Source organism: Centruroides vittatus, unplaced genomic scaffold (assembly GCF_030686945.1).
Source record: "Centruroides vittatus isolate TY-2023 unplaced genomic scaffold, ASM3068694v2 contig_393, whole genome shotgun sequence".
NCBI classification, from domain to species: Eukaryota; Metazoa; Arthropoda; class Arachnida; order Scorpiones; family Buthidae; genus Centruroides; species Centruroides vittatus.
Window position 1 is genome coordinate 78395 of NW_027122209.1, and position 23790 is coordinate 102184.

At 29.6% G+C, this 23790-nt stretch overlaps 2 protein-coding genes across 2 annotated transcripts in view; one reads left to right on the forward strand and one right to left on the reverse strand.

The window, feature by feature from the left end:
* Positions 1-15031, forward strand: part of LOC136976048 (transmembrane channel-like protein 5) — a 52609-nt gene extending 37578 nt beyond the window's left edge. The window contains exons 9-15 of the mRNA XM_067271233.1: positions 41-122; positions 210-406; positions 4909-5115; positions 7793-7954; positions 8033-8111; positions 12243-12360; positions 14592-15031. Of these exons, the coding sequence (XP_067127334.1) occupies positions 41-122; positions 210-406; positions 4909-5115; positions 7793-7954; positions 8033-8111; positions 12243-12360; positions 14592-14818 (1072 nt within the window). The 3' untranslated portion in view covers positions 14819-15031. The remainder of the gene's footprint in view (positions 1-40; positions 123-209; positions 407-4908; positions 5116-7792; positions 7955-8032; positions 8112-12242; positions 12361-14591) is intronic.
* Positions 15032-18817: 3786 nt separating this feature from the next.
* On the reverse strand, positions 18818-19252 carry LOC136976101 (protein FAM200C-like). Its single transcript, XM_067271317.1, has one exon. It carries the CDS (start codon positions 19250-19252, stop codon positions 18818-18820), a length of 435 nt encoding a protein of 144 aa, XP_067127418.1.
* Positions 19253-23790: the final 4538 nt, after the last annotated feature.

Here is a 23790-nt window from a genome sequence, read left to right on the forward strand (position 1 = left end):
TCAAGACACAGATTAATTCTGTCTTTGAAAAATTTTTTAGGATTGTAACCCTGGAAATAATTATATTAGGAATGGTTGTATACTTTTGGTTTTTCTCATCTAATAAGAATGATAATCATTTTGTAAGTATTTTCATATATGGTATACAATTCGCTTTTTTTTAAGAAGTATTTAATAATATGATTTTTCTTTTTGTCATTTCTGTTTAGTGCTGGGAGACAATGCTAGGTCAAGAAATTGTTCGACTTTTGATAGTTGATTTCGCTTTTATTCTGATATTCCAAGTTCTCATTGGAGAAGTATTTAGACATTTTTTACATAAACATTTCCCTAAATTAGTTTCAAGTTTAGAATTTCCTATTGCTTGGAATACTCTCAGTTTAATATATACCCAAACTCTAACTTGGTAAGTTAATAATTTTTATTTAAATAATTTTATTATTTTAAATCAAATTTAGGATATGTAAATTTTAATATTTTTTTATCAATTGATAATTGTTTTGTTATTTTTAAAAATATTATCTTTAATCTAAATATTTAAAAATTGTCTTGTGAATTAAATAACATGTAGTTTAGTCATCAGTTACTTAAAAGATTGTTATAACATAAAAATAAAATATAATCACCACAATATTACTGGTATATAATTGAATAAATAAAAATGTAATTACCAAAAAACCAGCATTAATTCACTTCAGAACAAATGTTTTCTACCGTTTTCAACGGCTGTCGTCAGGTTCGATTCATTGGAATGCTTGCAAGAGAACGCACATTTCAAAAAATATGAAAATCGCACGTGTTGAAGTTATGTACATGTCTGATGTAGCACTTTAACAGTCTTGAAACTGGCTTCCTTTTTAAAAAATTTTGATGTTTAAATATAATACGCAGACAAACTTTATGTAGGTCTATTTAATGTCAAAATACGCTCTCCACGCAGTCGCCAGCAAGTCCATTTCTTTAAAATTGATGGCCGTTCCCTTCTTGAATGCTTTAAATATCTCCAGCTATTCAAGATATTTCAGGCTGGCCTGGTGATCACATCGTTGTAGTAATCGTGCATTATCAAAGTCCACCCTGATGTCATAATCAAGGGCGAAAGAAGCCAATGCCATAGTGGAAAGGCATTTTTGAATGGAGTATTTGTGCTCCTTGATCCTAGTTTTTAGGCAGTGTGCAGTAGCACCAATATATTCACCCAGACGGTTCACCCTATGATCATAAATAGGGAAAGAATATTGGGATGCTATTTTGATCAAATCGGTCCTAATCGTTTCTTAAACAAGAGAAAATGGTCGGCAATCTCCTGTAAACGATCCTTTTTCTCGTATAGCGGGTTATAGAAAATGTTCGTTCTGAAGTGAATTAATGCTGGTTTTTTGGTAATTATGTTTTTATTTATTTAAAAATAAAATAATAATTTCATAATTTGAAAATTTCACATTCCATTATCTTTTAATTCCAACATATTGCTATTTATTATAAAATGACATTTTAGTAGCATACAGCTCTACCATGATTTTAATTTTTATATTCAAATTATATTTTAAATAAAATTTAAATTTATTTTCAATAATTCATTATTAATATTATATCTTATAATCATTCAGTTTAGTGTGTAATGAGTTTATTGTTCAAACTTCAATAAACAATAAACCAAAGTCATTTATTTACAAAAACAAACATGCTAGCATTTGAAAGTTTTATTTTTATTTAAACTTTAGTTTTGTTAAAATTAAAAATTATTTAGCATATTAATTCATAATTTTACGTTTATAAAATGTGATTTATTTAGCTCTGATAGTGAAAAAATGTTTCTTTATTTAACAAATTTTTTTATCACAAAGAAATTACTGTTTATTTTTAAAACAAGTGGAAAATGGTAATTAACCTGAATTAAATGAGATATCTTTCATAAAACTTACTTTATGCTCAATTATTGTTTCTGATAAATATCATAATTGCATAATATAGTAAAGAATTTTTAATTATCATACAACAATATGTGCTTTGAAATTTTCAATGACACTATACTATATGTTTTTGAAAGATGCCATGAATGAAAGAGTAGAATATTAATTATCCTAGGAAGTTTTGTGGTTACTTATACTTCAATTTATATTAACTACTGATCTCTAGTGACAATTTTGATTGTTAAAAAGTGTAATGTTTCTTAAATGAATTGCAATATGAGTGTATGTCATATTGTCTCATAGGGGTTTTTACTACTGTTAAAAAGGGTTTTTGATAAAAAGTTAAAAAAAAAAAATTTAATTTTGACTTGCTTTAAAACATTCTTTCAAAAATAAAATCTTGTGTCATTATCAAATACATCAACAACTGCCGTAAATGATCAGGCTAAATTTCGGATATATGATTATAGATTAGAAATAAATTTGGCACTAGAGTTAGGTGTTAGGTGCCATCTCTTATAATTATTAATTTTAATAAGAGATGGCACCTAATAACTAACTCTAGTGCCAAATTTATTTCTAATCTATAATCATATATCCAAAATTTATCCCGATCATTTACAGCAGTTGTTAGTGTATTTGCTATCGGGTTTCGTATGATATCGGGTTTCGTATGATGTATATTTGTGTCATTATTAAATTTTAAGAAGGTTTTAAAAAATTCTCAGAGATGGTTGACCTCATAAACGTTTTTTGAGCATTGGTAAAAAAATATTTTTGATTACTTATTATAAGTAGTACTTTCACATTGGTTTTATTCATATCAGATAAATGTTTCTATTGGAAACTATAAAATCACTGCTTAACCCATCCAACTTTGCATGCTGTTTTTCTCCCAAAACATCTCTCTGTCAATAGAAAAAATATGTATCTTTCAGATTATATATAGGGACATTTGAATGATGTTCCTTGAAAGTAGACATGTTTATAATTACTAAAATTTAAAAAAGTCATAAATGTGATTATTTCATATTTTTCCAAAACAAAAACATTAGTACAATCACTCTACACACCAGAATATAAGTATATGTACTCTTCAAACCTGTTAACCGGAGTGGTTCCTTTTCTAGAGTCACGAACGTTTTCGATGCCCCTCCTGGGCTCTTCCTCCGGCTTTACAAAATTGGCCATTACCATTCGAATAAACATTAGATAGATATGAATTTCTTCCAAATACTATCATTCATATCTAATGTTTATTCGAATGGTAATGGCCAATTTTGTAAAGCCCGAGGAAGAGCCCAGGAGGGGCATCGAAAACATTTGCAACTCTAGAAAAGGAACCACTCCGGTTAACAAGTTTGAAGAGTACATACAAAACATTAGCTGATTCATTTTTATTTGGAAAGATTTTCATGCGTTAGCTGTTTGAAATTTTTTCAAAATATTTAAGTTTTCCTAATCTTCTTGTCTGGTTAAATTTTTCATGTATTAATTCATTACACTTAATTCAATGATGATTTTATTTCCAGACTTATTATACCAAGGACAAAATCCATTTAATACAGGAAGTTTGCTCAAAAGTACCCAATCTGATTTGGCTATAAAAAAATTAACAGTTAAAGATATAAGTTCACCAAAGATTTTATATGAGAGAAAACTCACCCAATTTCATTGAAAAAATCACCACATTTCTGTATGTGCTCCAGTAACAATATCAAGGAATTAGGTAATTTCCTGTAATGTATGCTGCAATATGTCCTGTCTCACAGTAATGATGGCTGTGATGATGTGCTACCAAAGATCCTGAAGGTTTCTGACCAAAGTTGCATAAACAAAATCTTTCACATAACTCTACAGAAATAAATCTAAGGGAGTCAGATCGGGAGATTTTGGCATCCACACTATTGGTGGCATATCAGACCACAACCTGCACTTTTTTCTATGGTGAAGCCATGATTGGACAATAATGCTCACAATTCAACTTCTGTGTTGCAGTATGAAAAAAAAATCTCTATAAATTTTTATCTTTTAAATCTCTATAAAACTTGATGAGTTTTATTACCAGATGCCACATACTGCTTTTATACATTCTTAAACCATTCATTTTTTTTATGGAAAAAATAATAAGGTCCTTTTGAGTGGAACATCCTGTATTATTCTATGTTGTTAACTTTTATTTCTTATTATATGTTTCTTGTCTAGCTTGGTATATACTTGTGAGCATATGTTGGCCTCTTTATTCCTAGACTTCTTACATCATCTCTGGACACAAGATCAGCCTTAGAACATTAGTTTATTTTCCCAAAAAAGTATGCATTTTGGACCAACAGTCTCTCATCAGCTTCTTTACAAATATTTATGAAATTGACGATAATGACACAATATTAACAGGATAAAAAAAAAATTGGGGTCTTGCCCGTTTGTCTCTGTTGGTCTATTCGTCTCGTCTAGTTTGTCATTGTGTTTGTTTCCTTTTCATGCTGTCTCTCTAGCTGTTTAAGTAGTATTAAGATTCACAATAGCATTCAGTTTTATTAGTATTAAATAGATATAAGTCTTCCTACAAACAATCACTTGGCTTTAACTTCTACACTTAGCTATTTGTGGCGGCACTCAATTATTGGTGTTCACTACACTCAGGTTTTCTTTTAGACCCTTTGGGGAACTACGGTCTTGCAGCATAAAAACTGCATGCCAACATCAAACATAGAGGGTACTGTAGCCATATTTACACCGTTCAGAGGAATCCTATCTTTCTCTACTGTCTATCTCCTCTCCCTCCTTCTTCCTCTTCCCTTTCCCTTACCCTCTTTTCTGCTGGCTAAACACTTCATGTACAGCTGATGGTCTTTCTTATATGTATGTCCCAATAATGTCCACTATTTGGAGGTTGTACTATATATATTTAACAAAAAGTATTTGTAAAATCAGCTGACACAAATTTTAGAAATTTCACACATTATTTAATATAACTATTTTATATTTTAAACAGGATAGGCACGTTTTACAGTCCACTGCTGCCTCTAGTCACAATAATCAAATTGTTTCTAATATTTTATGTGAAAAGATACAGTGTGTTATTTAACTGCAAGCCATCAGCCAAACCTTGGTATGCTGCTAATGTTCACACAGTTTTTGTAGGACTCACATTTGGGAATTTTATTTTGGCTCTTATTGCTGTTACTTACACAGTATTCAAGTAAGAATTTTTTAAAAATTAATATTTAATGAATTATTGTTTCTTTAATAATAAGATTTTATCTAAAGATTTTCATAAATAAAAATTATGATACCAATTATACTATGCATAATATAGTTATTTGATTTTTTGTTTTGCTTTATTTATTATAGTGAATGATTTTATATTTTTAATCTCTTCCAATTTATTTTACTCTTCTGTCATCAAAACCTGTAATCTGAAATACAAGATAATATTAGGAATTAAGATTTATGAATTATTATACTGTTTTTTTTTTTATTTTATATGTCAGTGGTTCTTAACCTTTTTATACTTGCGGCTCACCAAATATTTCATAATTTTTTTGTGACCCTCCCATTTTTTTAAATAATTTATATTTCTAATTTTAATATAATATAATATAATATAATTTTTTATAGGATAATTTATATTTGTCAAATTATTTATAATAAATTGATCTTTTTATTGTCGCTTTATTTTTTTATATAATAAATGTAAATCATAACTTTCTTATTTCATTATCTATTTAAATAACATTCAAACTTCACAATTAAACATAAAAACTCATTAATTTTTTAACAAAAAATAAAATAAGAAACATTTAAAAATTCATAGAAAAAACAAAAAATATTTAAAAATAATTTAATGAGATTTCTGCTGCTGAATATCCTCAACTAATTTCTTAAATCTTGGTTTAATTGTTTGTAATGCTATCCGCATGCAGGCATCTAATTGCAATCAATTGCGTTATTTTGTTCTTATATTCACCATAGTTGAGAACCCTTTCTCACACAAATATGTACTAGCAAAAGGCAGAAAATTTTGCATTGCTGCTGAAAACTGGATATTCTGCACGAATTTGTATCCAAAATTGGGACATACTTTTAGTTTTGAACACAGAATTCAAATTACAATTATTTATTAATTCTATTAATGTATCTTCATCAGCTGATGATAAATTGGTATTTTTATAATTGTTGTAAATGTTTCTTTCAGTTTTTTGCTCATTTTTATGGGTTAATTATAAAGAATTAAAACCAAACACACAACATAAGAAAGAAATGCACTATTATTCGATGCTAAAACTAAACTAAAACTAAAACACCCACAACTTGTCGTAAAGATTTTGCATATCTTTTGCAAAAATATTTAAATTTTCAAAGCCTACTACTAAGCCTACTATTTTTCCTAATTATTTTTAAAATTCCAAGCATTAATAGTTTCTTAGAATTACTTTGGAATAAAAGAAGTAAATACTTCAGTGTAAGTAGCATATTTGTATTTATTTCTTCTGTACTAACAAAGTTGTTTGTAGGAATAAATAAAAAAACTAAATAGGAAAACTTTATCTTTCTTATTTCACTTTTCAATACACAATATTCAGTTATACATCAATTTTCTTTTTATTATATTCTGAAGGAAATTTTGCATAATTTGGCGGCCCCCAGCAAACTTCTTATGGACCCCCAGGGGGCTGCGGCCCCTGTTAAGAATCACTGCTGCTTAATGAATTTTTTTTTTGTTAAAGGGAAATAAGTAATTTTTTTCATATGGAACAAAGTATTGAAATAATTGTCTTGTATGAAAAATATGCTTTCTTGGCAAGAAATTTTGAAGATGATGATATTCTATAAATTGCTTATCTATTGATAAATTATTATTTACAAATAAAAATAATTTTGTTTTTTTCTTTTTGCGAATAATATAGAACCACAAGTGCAATTTTAAGCAAATTAGATCAATATATCTAATAATATTAATGAATTGCCAGCTTAGGATAATTTCATTTTATTAAAAATTTATCATACCTACTGTATATCATACCTACTAGCAGCTGCTGGGATTCTTATGGATGATTTGGGGCTAACTTTATTGTATAATTGTTAGGATTGCAATGCTCAGATAGGATACAGTTTGCTTACTTCTCTATTTAATACATCACAAGCATTTGAATTTAAAATATATTCTTTTGAAGAATTTGCATATTTAATGAAAACCTATTATTCAGATGTTTAGTGCAATTTTTCTCAGAATACTGTGAGAGCTGCAGCTGTTAAGCCCTTATAGGTGAACTGCTCTTGCATAAATTTTACATATAAAAAGATTGTTTAAATATATATATACATTAACCTCTAATTTTTACTTGAATTCATTTATGGAATAATGTTTCTTAAATTATAATCGATTAAAAATTAATACACCAACATCTGCTGTAAATAATCGGACTAAATTTTGGATATATGATTCTAATCTTTAATAATATATCCAAAATTTAGCCCAATTATTTACAGCAGATGTTGGTGTATTGGCTTAGGATATCAGGTTTGGTTTGATGTTTATTTGTAGGTTAAAAATTTTGATACACAAGGCAAAATATGACATTTGTAAACAAATCTGGTAAAATAAAAAAAAGTTTATTGAAATACATGAAAATAATTCAAATAGTAAATTCTTACTTCAATTTCAATGACTATAATAGCAAATATTTGATTATATATTTCAATTTATGTAGCATTAAAAATGAACTTCACTAGAATATCTTCAGGTTTGTCTCTCTCAAGATAAAAAATTAAAATAATAATTTTGTAATTCTTTAAAAATGTTCTTTTTTCATTAATCCTGATGAGAAATAGTGTCATTAAGGATAAAAAGTTTCTTATGAAAAATTCTCTTTCAGTATGACTCCTTCTTCATTGTGTGGACCTTTTAGGCATTATGAAACAAGATATGAGAGTATCCTACAAATTATTAGTAGTTTAGGAAGTAAAAGTACATTTGGGAATTTAATTGCAATCCTTCTTTCTCCAGGACTTGTTTCTGTCATTTTACTTTTGTTCTGGTAAGTTAACAGTTCTTATTTATATATATATATATTGATCATGTAAATATTGATATTACAAATGTTTTGAATTTTTAGTGTTCTAGTATATTATGTAAGAGTTAAAGCAAAAGCGCACAAAGATATGGTATCACTGTTAAAAGAACATTTAAATGTGGTGAGTTGTAATAAATTTTAATACAATTCTCATAACAAGTGTAATTATAAGTTTGATATATAAATGTATTTTAAAATTATTGATTAAAATCTAGTAAATTTAAAACAAAATGCTTATGATACCAGCCAGCATTTTACATTTTGATATTTTGTCTTTAGAGGGTTATGTTCTTATTATTTATAGGGAAAGAGAATAAATTGAAAAGCTTACAATTTATATTTAGAACTGCTTTTCTTGAAATGTAGGTGTTTAGTATTTCAACATATCTTTGAAATATAAAAACATATGTATGGTAACAGAGGGAAAAAAATCTACATTAAAAATGTTTGAAGTGTATTTTAATTATGATTTAAAATTTAGCTGCTGTTATGCTAAAATAATTTTCTTTACTCAGGTTATGGTAGTAACCCAAGAAACATCATGTGTTTTTACATTACACACATTTCCAGCTTTTAATAGTATTTTACACAGAAAATTGTTTTGTTTCAAGAATTATTTTCAATTAGGCAGGTTTTTGTTTTGTAGGAGAACTCTTTTAGACAAAATTTTTTGTATAAGGAACTGTAAAATTAAACATAAACATTTTCTATATAATCAATATTATATTACATGTTTGTCTAATGATGGAAAGATAATTTGTGTAAGAAAATTAATAGTTTTAGTTCTGCTGCAAGAGAATGTGATATTCATATGTAATATTTAAAAAAATGAATTCAGTATAAAATTTTTAAAATTAGCTTATAATTAAATATAATGTGAACTTTAATTATGGCCTTTTTTATACTTTTCATTAAAGAATAGAAAGTCAATGATAAGTAAAGTTGAAATTCATGTAAATTCTTCAACTGTAGCAGAAATACACTAATTGAATTATTTTCATAGAAAGTTAATAAGTGTGTATCTACCATTTGAATATTATCATGTTTTGACTGATTGAAATCTGAAAAGGTAACAATAGGAATGTTTAAATCTTTCATGATGATGATGATTTTATACTGTAATATCTATATTTAATGAACAAATTAATATGTTCTATTTTCTTTGTGAACATTATCAATTTTGGTAGTCTGTAATTTTGTGTGGATAACCCTCTCAATGGCATATACTCCTTAGAAGATTTCAAGAATAAAATAAAATCTTTATATAACCTGCCCTTTCGTATACCATGTCTCTCCAGGATGGTCATTGAAAGCAAGAAAATTACCAATATGCAACTTTTTTCTGTCTCAGTTCTGTTAACAAATTATTATAGATATACATAAACAACCAAGCCCAAATATTTTGCAATAATCATATTAATTGCCTTATTATTTGGACTATAGTTTGGCTAACTAATTATTACAGTAATGTTTAAATTAAATTTAATTCAAAGTAATAATTAATGAAATAAAAAATAAATATGACCTTATCTTTTTGCTTTATTTTGAATTTTGTAATGAAGAAATCAGTTTTACATTAATAAAAGTAGCGTTCGTATAAAATTTAAAATACTAAACTTTTAGTCTCAGTATGCATTATGAAACTGTATTCACTTGCCAAGCCTATAATTCAATTGCAAATGTTTATGAACTGTCCCAGTTATGTAAATTAAGTATAAAAATAAATAAATATGATTTATCATTTTTATTTTATAACTAATTTCCTTTGTCCAGTAATAGTAATGAAATAAACTCTGAAGAAATTAAACAGAAAAATAATTTTATCATCAATGTTAAAATGATTTATTAAACGTTTTTTTTTTAATTATAAATAATTACTGTATAAAAAATGTAATTTTTTTTTCTTGTAAAGAAATTACCTCTGAGCCTTTGGATTTCCGGTTCTGTTTGAATGTAGTAATTGAACTAACGGAGGACACACTCAAGGAACTTGAACGCTTAGAAGACATTGTGACAAGTCATGGGTACAAGAGAAACATAACTAGGAATTTAGCTCAGAACTTAAACAGACCACAGAGTGGGCAACATACTTCCACAAACCAGGAAGAGTCCAACGTGATACCTAATAGGGACCCCAATGCAAAACATACAGTGATAGAATATAACAAAAACCCACATTCCCTATATAAAGAAGTAGCACAAAAGAAGGGCACAAAATTAGCTTACAAGAGGACACAAACAATTTACTCCCTATTAAGGAATGCTAAAGACACACCTGATAGTTTGAGGGCACCAGGAGTTTATAGTGTCCCAATCAGAGACCATAAGTTCCAAAGAAATTTGATATACATTGGATCAACAAAGTGGTCTATACAAAAAAGGATTAAAGAACACAAATATGACATCGCCAAAAGAAGATTCATCACTCCCCTGGCAACATATGCCACCAACCCTGATGTAGAGGCTGACTTGGATGTGTTGTCCAAGTCAGCATTTAAAGAATTATACCAGCATTATAAAGAAATCCTTCCAGACAGACTACATCAGATCCTTAAAAATTTACAAGGCAAGCAAATTGGGGAACTATCTACTTCAAGGAAAGCTACATGATATCTCAAGCATGGCGATATGTCTATGAAGACCATCCGCATCAATACTCACATATTATTCCCTCAATGATCAGCCACAGCATTAAAATACAGTTATGGGGGGTACTAACATTCAAATCTGTACCATTTAATTGATTCAAGAAATTTGTATTTGAAACATCTGAAAGTCATGGCATTCCACAATCAGAACTATAAGAACCTGAAGCAGATTCTGGATAAAGAATCGAAAACGTTAGTTCAATTACTACATTCGAACAGAACCGGAAATCCAAAGGTTTAGAAGTGATTTATTTATTAGTACCAGTACCAGTAATTTCTCTAGAAAGTTTTTTTCTTGTATTTTATATTAGACTGAAAATTAATCTGTGTCTGAATTACAAGTACAGGTATGCCTCCTACAACACGGTACCTATACAATGCGTTTTCTCTCCAACGCGGTTGGAAAAATGCGGAAATTTTTTTACAACACAGGTTGTAAGAAAATTTACCAGTTTAGGGTATTTAGAAATGAATTATCATTCACATAACAGAAAAATCACAACGGATCACATAAGTGCAGTGGAACTTGATGAAACAAGCTCAGATCTTGAAATAACGCCAGTCAAACATTCTCGAACAACTATAATGAGTGACAATGAGGACTGAATTTGTCGCATAACATTATGTTTCTTTTTGTTTTTGACTTGAAATCATAATCTTTTTAGTTTTTATATGATGTTGAATTTTATTTAAGCTTTTTATGTACATAAATTTAAAAAATGATGAAAATGTTACACCATAAAAGGCAGTTTTTCTCTTTTTAGAACCGAATCCCAGTTTTTGTATTAAGGTGGTGTCTCCTATAACACAATTTCCCACGATGTGGTATTTTCAAGGAATGTATCTACTGTGTTGTAGGAGGCCTACCTGTATTTTTTAAAAAAATTAAATCTTAATATAAAAAATAGATCAATGTTGTAAAAGTGGGGAGTATAGTAGAATTCCTGATGTCATTTCTCACAAATATATGAATAGATAATTGTCAGTTGTTTGCCACTGGCCAGTCATATTCTGTGAATTAATTTTAACTCATAATTAGCACTTAAAATCAGTATATAACCTATCCCATCACATTACTTACATCAATTTTCAAATTATCTTTCAAGTACAGATAACCTACAGTGAAATTACAATAAATTCTTGAAATTCTTTTTCTTTATAAAAGTAATTTGTTTTATTCAATATTTGAAAGTTTTGGCTTTTGTATAATCTTTAGTGTTTGAAAAAATTGAAAATTATAGATTTTTATTTGTATAATTTCATATTTTTATATCAAAACTTTGACATACTAAACTTTATTTCAATGTTGGAATCAGTTTCTACTTAGTTAGTTACAAATTAATAAGTAAGTATATTTAAATTTAATGCTAACTTTATTTCCTGTTATTCCAATAATCATTACTGTGCATCTTATTTTACATAGATATACAATAAGTATTTTTATACTAATTTTATTAATAAGAAATTAAAACTTTTAACTGTCTTGGGATTAACAATTAGATTCATGATTGTATTTTTTCAATTTTAATCTTAATTGAGAAATTTTTGTATATTTATTATTTTAATATTGTTATAATGAAAATAAGTTAATATAACTTTTCTAGGAAAGCAAAGATAAAGCATTTCTTCTTAAACTCATAGAAAAGGCTTCCAAAGAACACATACAAGCACACAAAATTTCCTCAGTTAAACAGAAACAGAAATTCAGAGAAAATGTAAATGGTACGTATCAATAAAGTAAATAGTTTTAGTTTTTAAAATTAATGTATTTAAAGATCATCTAAATGCTTTAATTATATATATATAAACAATATCGGATATATTTTTTAATTGCACTTTTGTGAGAGGGAATTTTTTATAATAATGTTACGTATTGAGGCCAATAAGAAGCTTCTAAGTCAAGGTTGACTCTGTGAAAAGGTGGTTGTTATCCTGAGGTATGAAAAATACATTGTCCTGTTTTTGGAAATTTTTAAGTGTTATACTTATCTTTGATAAAATGATCAAGAATGATAAGATATTCTTTGTACTAATTAATTTCGAAACTAAGTTGAGTAATTAGGAACTTAATATTCACTGAGAGTTATGGATAAACTTATAAATCAAAGAAAGAAAAAGAGGAAAAAAAAAGATTTTATAGAGAAATCTTAAGTTATGTTTATTTTTTAGGTTTTTTTTAATAAAATAATTAGATCAATTTTACTATTAAAGAATGAAACTGTTACTTGTCTTCAACTGAAGTTATAGTCTTCTTGAAATAGGGATCATTTCTTTTTCTGTTATACAGGGTCTTTATAATTAAAGTTCCACTTTGAAATGGCCATAAAAGGAAAACTACTAGACAAAATGTTATCAAACTTGGTAATAGTTTACAGGAAGTCATGGGATTTTATTTTCTGCAAAAAAAAAATAGTTCAAAAACTCACCACCAGTGGGGATGGGGGTTGTATGCAATATTGTTAAATGAAATAAGACATGAAGACATCAGTTGAAAATGTTTTTAATTGTTTCTAAAACATGTTACGAGGCATGTTCAATGTGGCATCCTCCATTTTCTGAAAGCAAGTTAAATCACATTACTGTGTTCTCAACAGTAGTCCTTAGCATATCAGGAGGAATGTTATGGACATGTTGGTGTATCGCATTTTTCAGTTCTGCCAAATAGTTCATTTTCATTGTTAACCAATGTCTTCATGTCTTATTTTGTTTAACAATATTGCATGCAGTACCATACCCTGCTGGTAGTAAGTTTTTAAACTTTTTTTGCAGAAAATAAAATCCCATGACTTCCTGTAAACTATTACCAAGTTTGAAAACATTTTGTCCAGCAGTTTTTTTAAGATGGAACTTTAATTATAAAGACCCTGTATATAACAGAGAGGAAGTATGGCAATTTGTCAATAAAGACCACCAAGATTTTTAATTTTTGGACTCAGGAGACCTTGAAACATCAAGAAATGCAAAAAAATTTAGGGTTTTTTCTGTATGTAGTAATGTTAGTGTGCGGGAGGCACAATTTTGTTCACTCTGTTTGAAGCTTAATAATGCCTGTGTTTTTTTTTGTTGAAAATTTTTGAAATTTGCAGGGAGGTTTTTGTATTAGGGATTGATGCTGTTACATTTTGGAGGTTAAAGGTCAACAGGTTAGGGAGATAGAGGGAGGTGTCATGTCGTATCTTGATTAGGGTTGTACTTCATGAAAATTTTACTCGTTATTAGCATCTACAAGTTTTTATAAAACCCATCCTACCCTCAAAACTAAACTTTTTGCCATTTTGTAATAATTAAATATATATAAAGTTTTAAATAAAATATTATAACAGATGATGCCACCAAAATTTTAAATGTTGCCGGGAAAGTTAAGCAACTTGTTGCTGAATTTTTTTTCACAGTTGCCATATTTATAAAAATTATTTTCAAAAATCCTATAAATCTGTTAAAGTATGTAAATAAATAAATTTAGTTATTTATTTATTTAAATACTTTTAATAGATTTATAAAAATTTTATATTTTGCTTATGCAAAACGACGTTAAGCAAGGGATACCTGTATATGGTTGTAATTAATAGTAGCTTCCTAACATCTTAAGACAAATTCATGCTAGTAGTTGCCCAGATTCTGTTGTTTTGATGAGTCATTTTATTATTCATTATATATCAGTTGAGAGAGAGTTTTTGACAAGAATAAAGTTTGTGGTACTGCCATAATCTTGTTTATTATTTCTATTCTCTGTGTTGTTAATGTGTATTTCAAAATAGTACTTTCTACTTTATTGTAATTATATATATATATATATATATATATATATATATATATATATTATATAAACTAGATATACCAGTAATTATTATTTTAGTCCCTATAGAATTTAATAAAATAAAATTTTTGAAATATGAATAATTATCTTAAAATATAATATAATATATATATAATTATTCTCTTTATTAATGTAGATTTTGAAATGCATCCCTATAATACTGAATCAGCACCAATAGAAGTTATAAATCATTTGTATCAGGAGAAGTCATTAAATCGTAACAGTTTTGTTGACAGTTCTCATTATTCAATGAAAGACAATCCCATTTATATGGAATATGACACAGAATCCAGTCCTGATTCATGCTTTAATAATTCAAGGCACAGATTAGTTCAAAAGGGACCTGATAAATTTAGGCTTTGATGCAATTTTGAAAGTTTTTATATACAGTATGTATGTTATATACATATATATATTATATATTTAAAAGAATGAATGTTGTGCAATTTTGTTTATATTGATGGTTGTGTTAATAAATTTAGCATCACTTTTTCCTTTAAATTAAAATTTAAATAAGTATGAAACTTTTAAAGTAATCCAAAAAATTAATTGACTTGTGAAATAAATTAGTTATATTATCATAATTTAAAAAATTAAATATAATTTTTAAATAATTCAAAAATTGATGTAACATAATGTGTATAAACTTACTAATTTTTACTTTTTTGCTAATATAAATGCTAATCAGTTTTTCATATAAATATACATTCATTAAACTTATGATGATAAAATTTAATTTTAATTAAATTTATGTATTTTTCAAAAAATATTAAAATATAATACATTTATTTTTTGTTTTTAATGCTGTTGCATATTATTAGATTGCTGTATAATTGTTAAATGTAAAAATATATTTTGATAAATTTTGTGTTGTTTGATATGTACAAAATATATTATATGCATCTATTAAATAATAAAAAAGTATTAAAATTTCATAGAAAAAACTTGATTCTGAAGTAAAACAATTAATTTGATGATATAGTTTATTCATCATAAAAACAGTTTTTAAAAACTAATGAAATTAAAATAATGAAAATTTATAAGCAAAAATAGTTTATGCTACAATAGATGATTTTGATGAAAGAAAATACAATATCATATTTAAATGTTTATATTTTATCATAAAAAATTAGCTCAAAAAACCAGTTAGATGTTTGATTCTATACAAAGACCTTAATGTTTGAAGATATATACAGGGTATTCATTTTAACATTTATGTGCAAAAGAAATCTTTTCAGCATTGCATGAGTATATGCATAGTATATGGAACATTAGTTCCACTGTGATGATTACAGTAAAATTCATTCAAAAAAGGTACAAATTTAAATCACACAGTTGCTCTGTGGCAATACATAAATTTTCCCCATCTCTCTCAATCACAAATACTATAGAAGGGAATCATTTTAAGAAGCTATAGTGTAATGTATAAAGAATCTTTGGCTGTAAAGGATAAAAACCAACATTGCCTAAATTATTACAAAACAGTTATCTTTATTTTGATATAGTATACATTCAAAACATCTTGGTCTTGGTGCGACTGCAAAGTACTTATTGTAGCAATATGTTTGCTTCTCATGCATTTTGTCTTATCTTCCCATAAAGTAAAATCATTTTACAATAGTGTTTGTAGTGTAAGGCATTATTGCTGTGCTCTACCAATTAGTATACTGCATCTTGTTGGCTCTTTTAAGAGGACATCAGACTAAAGTGCAATCATCCACATGATTTGTGAAAATTGTATTTTATTTTTATATTATTTGGAAAATTTATATATTGCTGCAGAACTTCTTCGCAAATTACATGTTTCGTTTTGAATGAATTAATTTATTTTACTGTAAATATTGCAATGAAACTAAATCATCATAGAGTGTGCATATTATAGTGCAATGCTGAAAACATCTCTTTGGTAACTAGATAATGTTAAAGTGAACAGCCTGTATATATTAATATAACATATCCCATTTTTATGACTATTCTAATCCTTTACTTTATTACTGTTGTAAATTTACTTATAACTAAATGAAATTTAAAGTATTTTATTTTTTCTTTGAGATTTTTATGTAGTTCAAACTGCAATTTTTCAGGAACTTAATCACTTTTTATGATACTAAGCTGATAAAAAGATAGCTTACATAACATGATTTCTAGGAACTAAGGTGATAAAAATGAGAATCTGTTGAATCTTATGTATAAAAAGAATAGCTTCTTGATTATACAGAATTGAGTTAATTAGAATGTTAAAACACTAATGTTTACCAGAAATGTAATAAATTATAGAAGATAAGAGTTAAATTTCAATGCTATAGTAAAGGGAAGAATTTGCCAAACTGCTCAAATTATTCACAAATCCAAAATAAAATAAGTTTGAACACTTAAAGTTATCCACTTATTATTTTGGTTTCACCCTTTCTGTATACTTTATACAAATCATCAATTAATCTAGAATTTGATTATCCAATTCTTGTTACTCATTGATTCTGAATAATTGAGAATTTTGTATAATAAGGTTGTCAATTTAAATATCCCATTCTCTTTTGTATACACTGTAATATATTTTATTACATTGTTTATTGTGTAAATTTTAATTGTGTTGTGACTAATTATATTTTATCAAAATTAATAATTAATCTAACAAATAATTATTATACATCAAATTTGATCAAAATTTTACTCTGTGTTTTTTGTTGAAGTTATTGTGTATATTTTTTCATAAATTGTATTTAAAATGTTACTAAATGTTCATGATAATGTATAATTATTTTTTTTAAATCTGATTAAAGTTACTAACAAATTTTTACTAAAAGCATTGATTTGTTTACATTTTATTTTTTTATTTTTTATTTTTTTGCAAAATAGAATTTAATTTATACTGTACTTAATGTAATGAAATAAAAAATTTTAATTTTATCCAAAACGATATAACATTCAGCAATTCAAGGAAACATAAGAAATGAAAAAAAGAGGATTAGATTGGATGGGCAGATTGCCCGTGTGTTACATTACTATGTCCCATTAATGGGACTCAGTAATGTAATACATGGACAGTCTGCCGAGGGGGATGCCACCCGGAAGGAGTTTCTATTGGAACTGGCTCTTACTTAGGCATTATACAGGAAATAGAAAACCAGGAAAACTGCACGTGACCATTGTGTTGGTGAGGTGTGTATCCAAAACCAATTACCAATGTTCAGTAGTATTAACTTAGCCACTAGTGATGGACCAAAAAAATAGGAGAAAGGCTCAGATAATCATCATTCTACTGTACAAGGATTTCAGTGGGAAGATGAATTGACTTGTCTGAAAGTATCTTACAGTTCTCTGTTTTCTTCTGCAAATAAATCTGCCTGCTCTGTGTAAAAGAAAATAGTTCTATTCCATTTTATTATATTTTATCTCATCAAAATTAATAATTGTGTTTTAGTAATTAATTATGCAAGTGTTTGCATGAAGACTTAGTCGATCACTTAGTCGATGCTTGTCACTTATAGTATATAACGATATACTATAAGTGACAAGCATTCTAGTTAGTGGGATTTGTTATGGTTTTTGTGCCTGACAAAAAAAAATTTGGGAGTTAATATTTTCAAAAATCGAGCATGGGGGAAATGAATGTCTCCACTTTAAAACGTTATAAATTTATCAATAATTATTGTAAACGTAAAGAATGTGTGTATTTATTTCAGATTTATTGAAAAAAAGTAGCTAAAATGAAATGTCTCAAATCACAGCTTTCGATATTTGTCTCTGCTATCGTTTGCTGCTATTGATGAACAATTTAATTAAATATCATTAGCGGCCTTTACACGTGTGTTTAACCTCGTGATTTACGACGAGCCACGCAAGTACGCGCGGGAAAGTGTCCATGTTGAAACTAAATGTGGCGTGCACTCAATCACGTCTTTCGGTTCAACCGTTCTCACATTTACACACACATCTAACTGCAGGAAGTGGTCATGCTATGAAAATTTCTAAGTGATCCGAAATGCTGTACAGATATATCCCATGATATAATAACCTTGTCTAGGTATGATACTCATGCACACAAATCTAGCTCCCAGGTAAATATTAGTTCTAAATTATGCCACTATGGCGAACAGCGTCAATGGCGGCAACTGCATTTGTCAGTTTTGGGCCGTAGTTACAAGCTCTATCATTTGTTTATTGTACTGTCAACGTTGTTTAACTCGTTATAAGTTAAATAAATTAGAATGTAATGAGTGTGGTTTAATATATAACGGTACAATACTTGTGTTTTCTATCCATAATTATAATAAATTATAAATGCTTTGTTATAAACCCTTCAATTGGATTAAAGATCTAGTCCTTCTTTCTGTCATTCTTGGTGTGATAAGCCCTCCAGTCCTATTTATTTAGGTTATCTAACTCTATCCAGTCTGTAGATTTATCAAACTGGATACTAAGTATTGGAAGTGGAGCAGATTTAATTTCCTGGATTACCTGATCAAGAATATCAGCAGACATGTCATCTATTCTTCTGCAGACAGTGTCGTTAGATAAGGAAATTGCACTCAATTTCATAACAAATTCATTTTGGATCATAACTTGAACAATGTCTTTAGCCGCTGGCAACAGTAAATCCTCAGCAATGGTGTGAGGTTTCATAGCTCTGGTGATTCTGAGTATCACCAAATATGAAACTTCAACGACTGTTGCATTTTGTTTGTGGTACTTGTCACCAGTGTCAAATCTGGCTTTCTTGAGTCCATCAGCTTTGCTTCTAAAATAGTTGGTATCAGTGGTGATATTCAGCGGGTTCGCAGGGTCGGCCGAACCCATTGGTAAAATTTTCAGTTTTCCGAACCTTGTTAAACACACGTAACATTTCTCAGTAGTTTTGTTTCTTTTAAAAAATACATTAAAATATACGTATTATACTCTGTAACACTACTAAACTAGACCTTATACCCCGTTCGCACCGAGCATTTCAATCTAGATTGTGAGCAAGGTCGGGGACTATGCCTTGGTGCGATCTCTCTCGACCGTTTCAATCTCGACCGAAACAAGGTTTAATCGCGATCGATTCAAGAGAGTTCTTGAAACTAGATCCAGTCATAAGAGATCCCACAATCTCACGCGCGCGAGATAATACAAGATGGCTGTGGAACACGTGTCGGGCTATGGACAGCGAAATAAAAAGGATATTGTATTTCGAGAGATGATGACATCTGTCTATTATCAGCAGTGCCACTCGGGGTGAAAAATTTCTCTGCCTAAAAAAAAAAAAAAAAAAAAAAAAAAAAAAAAAAAAAAAAAAAAAAACAAAACAAAAAGGTCGACAGCACTAATATACTATTGCTACCTAGTCTTCGCCCAAGGCTCGTTACATTCCAAATACGCCACTAATTATTAGATATATCGCAAGAAAAGGTATTGTATTTATTTCTAGCCAAAACTTCCATTTTCTTTGTCAGTGATTGTTAGGGAAAAATTTTCTGCTAGCGAACCCTTTGTTAAATATTTCGAATATCACCACTGGTTGGTATCCTTGCCGGTGTAGTGCCCAAGCACTATTTTTATATTTTTTCGTTTATGCCATGTTCCACATATGTCATGTAGGGTTTTTCTATTGTACTATTCCGTTTTATTTCATGGTATCATATTGTAGATGGGTGTTACTTATCATACCTGTTGGTTGGGCAATAACGTAGACCACGTGTTTTTCACGTCATACCCAATGGCAGGAGGTATAAATGTGTGAACTTTCGTAAAAAAATATTCATTTCCATATCAAACAAGCGAAAGGAAAGGATTTATCTGAAAAAAATATTCATTCCGTCAAGATCTCGGCCGCACTTTATGAGTAGATTTAACAGTAGTCCGAACCCTCACTCCTATTTACTGGGTTCACGTCGACCTTCCTCGTCGTCAGCACGTGGAAGCTTTAGAACGTTTTATATATCGTTCGAACCGCTTCGTATAATCATTAAGCGGTGTACATCGGAGAAAAGGCCAACAGGCTAAAATCTCCATATAAATTGGAACAAAGAAGAAAAAATATTCATTCTGGTTCCGTCTTCGAGTTTGTTCAAAGGTTAACGTAAAGTTGGAGCGTCCGTTCAAACAAGGAAAGAGATTAACACATGCGAAGTTCGAATGAAGAAATAGAGTCCGAATCCATCGCATTCAAGACATCCGAATTTTATGAAGTGAGTGCTAGAAAAAGAAAAGGAAACCTCAAAGGACTTACCCCATGTATAGTGTATATAATATCATTAGTTGATAAGAGATACGTGTTCTGTTCCTCATGATTTTGGATAGTTAAAGATCTGTAATTGTCTATGATTAAACTTTTATTGCTGAATATTAAAAAAATTGTAAGGTCCTTATTAATTTTCGTACGTGTCTTTACCCTCCAAATTCGCCTAACAGACTTAAGTCTACTGGGGCTAAACATTGCCGTCCGCGACAGGATATTAGTGAAATTGTCAAGTGAGAGAGGGTCAATCTTTTGTGTAAAAGGACTAATAATTCGGGAATCGTCTGTGGAAGCGCAGTTTTGTAAATCATGGAGAAACAAGTTTCAAGCGGATCGATTGTAGTAAGAGCAGGAGAGATAGGAAATGTATCGGTGGTGACCAGCTTTATGGGGATGATCCTCTGCTTTTCGAACCTACCTAGCGATAGCCTGGATGTAAGGAGATTGTTTTCAAACTGTTGAAAACGTGGCCTCCCTTGCAAGCTGGATGAAACAGTCAAAGTCACCATCGTCCAAGCGCGTTTGAAGGGTGAGCCTTTATCAGTTTTTTTTTCGATCTTAAGGATCAAGGAATTAGTAATTACGAAGATTTAAAAAAGGGGCTAATAAAATGTTTTAGTCATAAAGAACAGGGTTGTGAACCTTTTGAGCAGTTGTTAAAGATAGCACAGCGAAGGGAGGAGAGAGTGTGCGAGTATAGTATTAGGGTAAAATCCTTGTTCTCGAGGGCCGTTACGCAGAACCCCAATTTAGAAATGTTACGGGATAATACCGTAAAGGATTGTTTCATAAAGGGTTTGTTGATTGAAATACGTAGGCAAGTAATGCAATCGAGGCCCAGTACGTTGGATGGTACAATATTGAAGCTGGGTGACCAGGATCTTCTCATGATTGTAGAGTTTGAAGTAATTCACCACTGTGTGAAGCCCTGGGAAAAAACCCTCATATGATTCCAGAAGGATAGAAAGTGGATATTTAAAGAAACCACATTTAAAGAAAGTGGATAAGCTCCATCTCCTTGCAGATGGAGCTTATCCACTTTCTTTAAATGTGATGGTACCTTATAAAGACAATGGCCATTTGACAAAAAAAAGGGGGATACTATAGATTACCACCTATGGAATTTCGGGTCTTTGAGTATATATCTGAACTCAGGAGACCGAGACGAGTTCAACGATACCCTACTTTTGGACCGGAGACGAAAAATAATAAAGTTATCATACTTTTTTCCAGCGATCGCGCGATGATAGGGAGTCGCTTCGCTCTCTCCGCTAAGTCGGCCTTGCTATCGCGATCGGGAGTCGCGTCGCTTGCTTAAAATTGTCTTTAGTAGACTTTCCCTCCCTTTTTTTACTTTGTTCAAGAACTACCGTGAATCAATAACTAGTGACGTTTAGCACATGGCGGCCTGCCGGCGGCTCCCCTCCGGGAGGTCAGTCGGGAGCACGAACAGTGGGAACGGCCGCCATGTTCGCTGCCATAAATAACGTTAACCGAAATGGCGATCGCGCGATGATCGGAAGTCGCGTCGCTCTCTCCGCTCTCGTATCGCGTGTTTAACCCTCCTGGAGATGACCGTAGTCCGACGTCATGGTTTGCAGACTTTACCGCAAGATGGCAGTACTAGCAACTATGGTGCCGTCTTCATGAGAGCATTAAAAAAGTATGATAAATTAAAAAGCATGATAACTTTTTTATTTTTCGTCTCCGGTCCAAAAATAGGACTCGTCTTGGTCCCCTGAGTTCAAATATATAATCAAAGTCCTGAAATTCCATAGGTGGTAATCTATAGTACACCCAAAAAAAAAAAAAAAAACTTTTCAATCAAATTTTAAGTTCAAGTAGATTAGTCATCGAACAAGCGTTTGGACAGTTATTTGGACGATTTCGAAGACTAAATCATTTGTTTATGTTTTGAGTTGATCGAATCCCCAAGTTATCGCAACAGCCTGTATTCTACATAATTTGTGTATATTAGAAAATGACGAATTTTTAGATGTGTTTGATAATGATTCTGCATCACCTTGGATGGCAACTGTCTCCGGAAATTTTCTTCAAAGACCAGAACTGAATAGAGATGATGCAGTAAAAAAGAAACATATTGCTAATAGATTATTTTTACTGGCAAATTGTTAACATAATTTAGCAAACAGATTTCTCTTATGTATTAGAATTTTTATATATAATTAACATGTAGGTTTCTGTAATGTAATAAAATTTACTCTTACAATTTCATTACTTTAATTATATAACTTCTGTCTACTTGCCCTAAGTTTGTCAAACGGATGAGCACTACATTAATAATCAAAATTATAGTTATAAACAATATATATGTGTGTGTGTGTGTTACTGGCAAAACCCAATTTTACGCCAAACTAGTTTGGCGTAAGCGTGTCAGGTCAAACTAGTTTAGAATTATTATTCAAGTATATTAATGGTTAAAATAAAATTAAAAGGCAATCAATTAGATGAACAATATTTATTCAAACATAGTCTACTTAATAATTATGGTAATTTATTAGAATAGGTTAGGTTAGAATGTGCGTCCCCACAGTTCTATGTCTTCTGATTGCTGGACTCGGAGACGAACCGTCACCTTTGATCAGTGGTTCCCAACCGGTGTTCCGCGGAACACTGGTGTTCCGTAAGTATCTCCCAAGTGTTCCACAGATTTAGTCGCAAATCGGAAAGTGTACAATCGTATTCGAGCCGCCGAATATCAAAAAATTAAAATAATAAAATTTTCATAAACTTAAATATATATGTACTGTACGACTCGTACTTATGGAGTGTACTACTGTTTCGAATAAGATAAAGGCAATGATAAAAACTGAATGAAATATGTAAAAAACATCAGGTACAAGTTTTCCATTAAAGTTATTTAGGTATATTTTTTCCTGTTTTAGAATTGGCGTTAATAATATGAGTAGAGATATTGAATTATAACTGCTCAATTCTAATAAAATAACTGATGACAAGCTTATGTATTTCATATTAACTTAAGTAAGTGTTCCGCTAAAGAAAATTGCTCACAAAAGTGTTCCGCATCCTAGAAAAGGTTGGGAACCACTGCCTTTGATACCTAGGGTAACATTAACCCCGTTTTTTATAATTACGT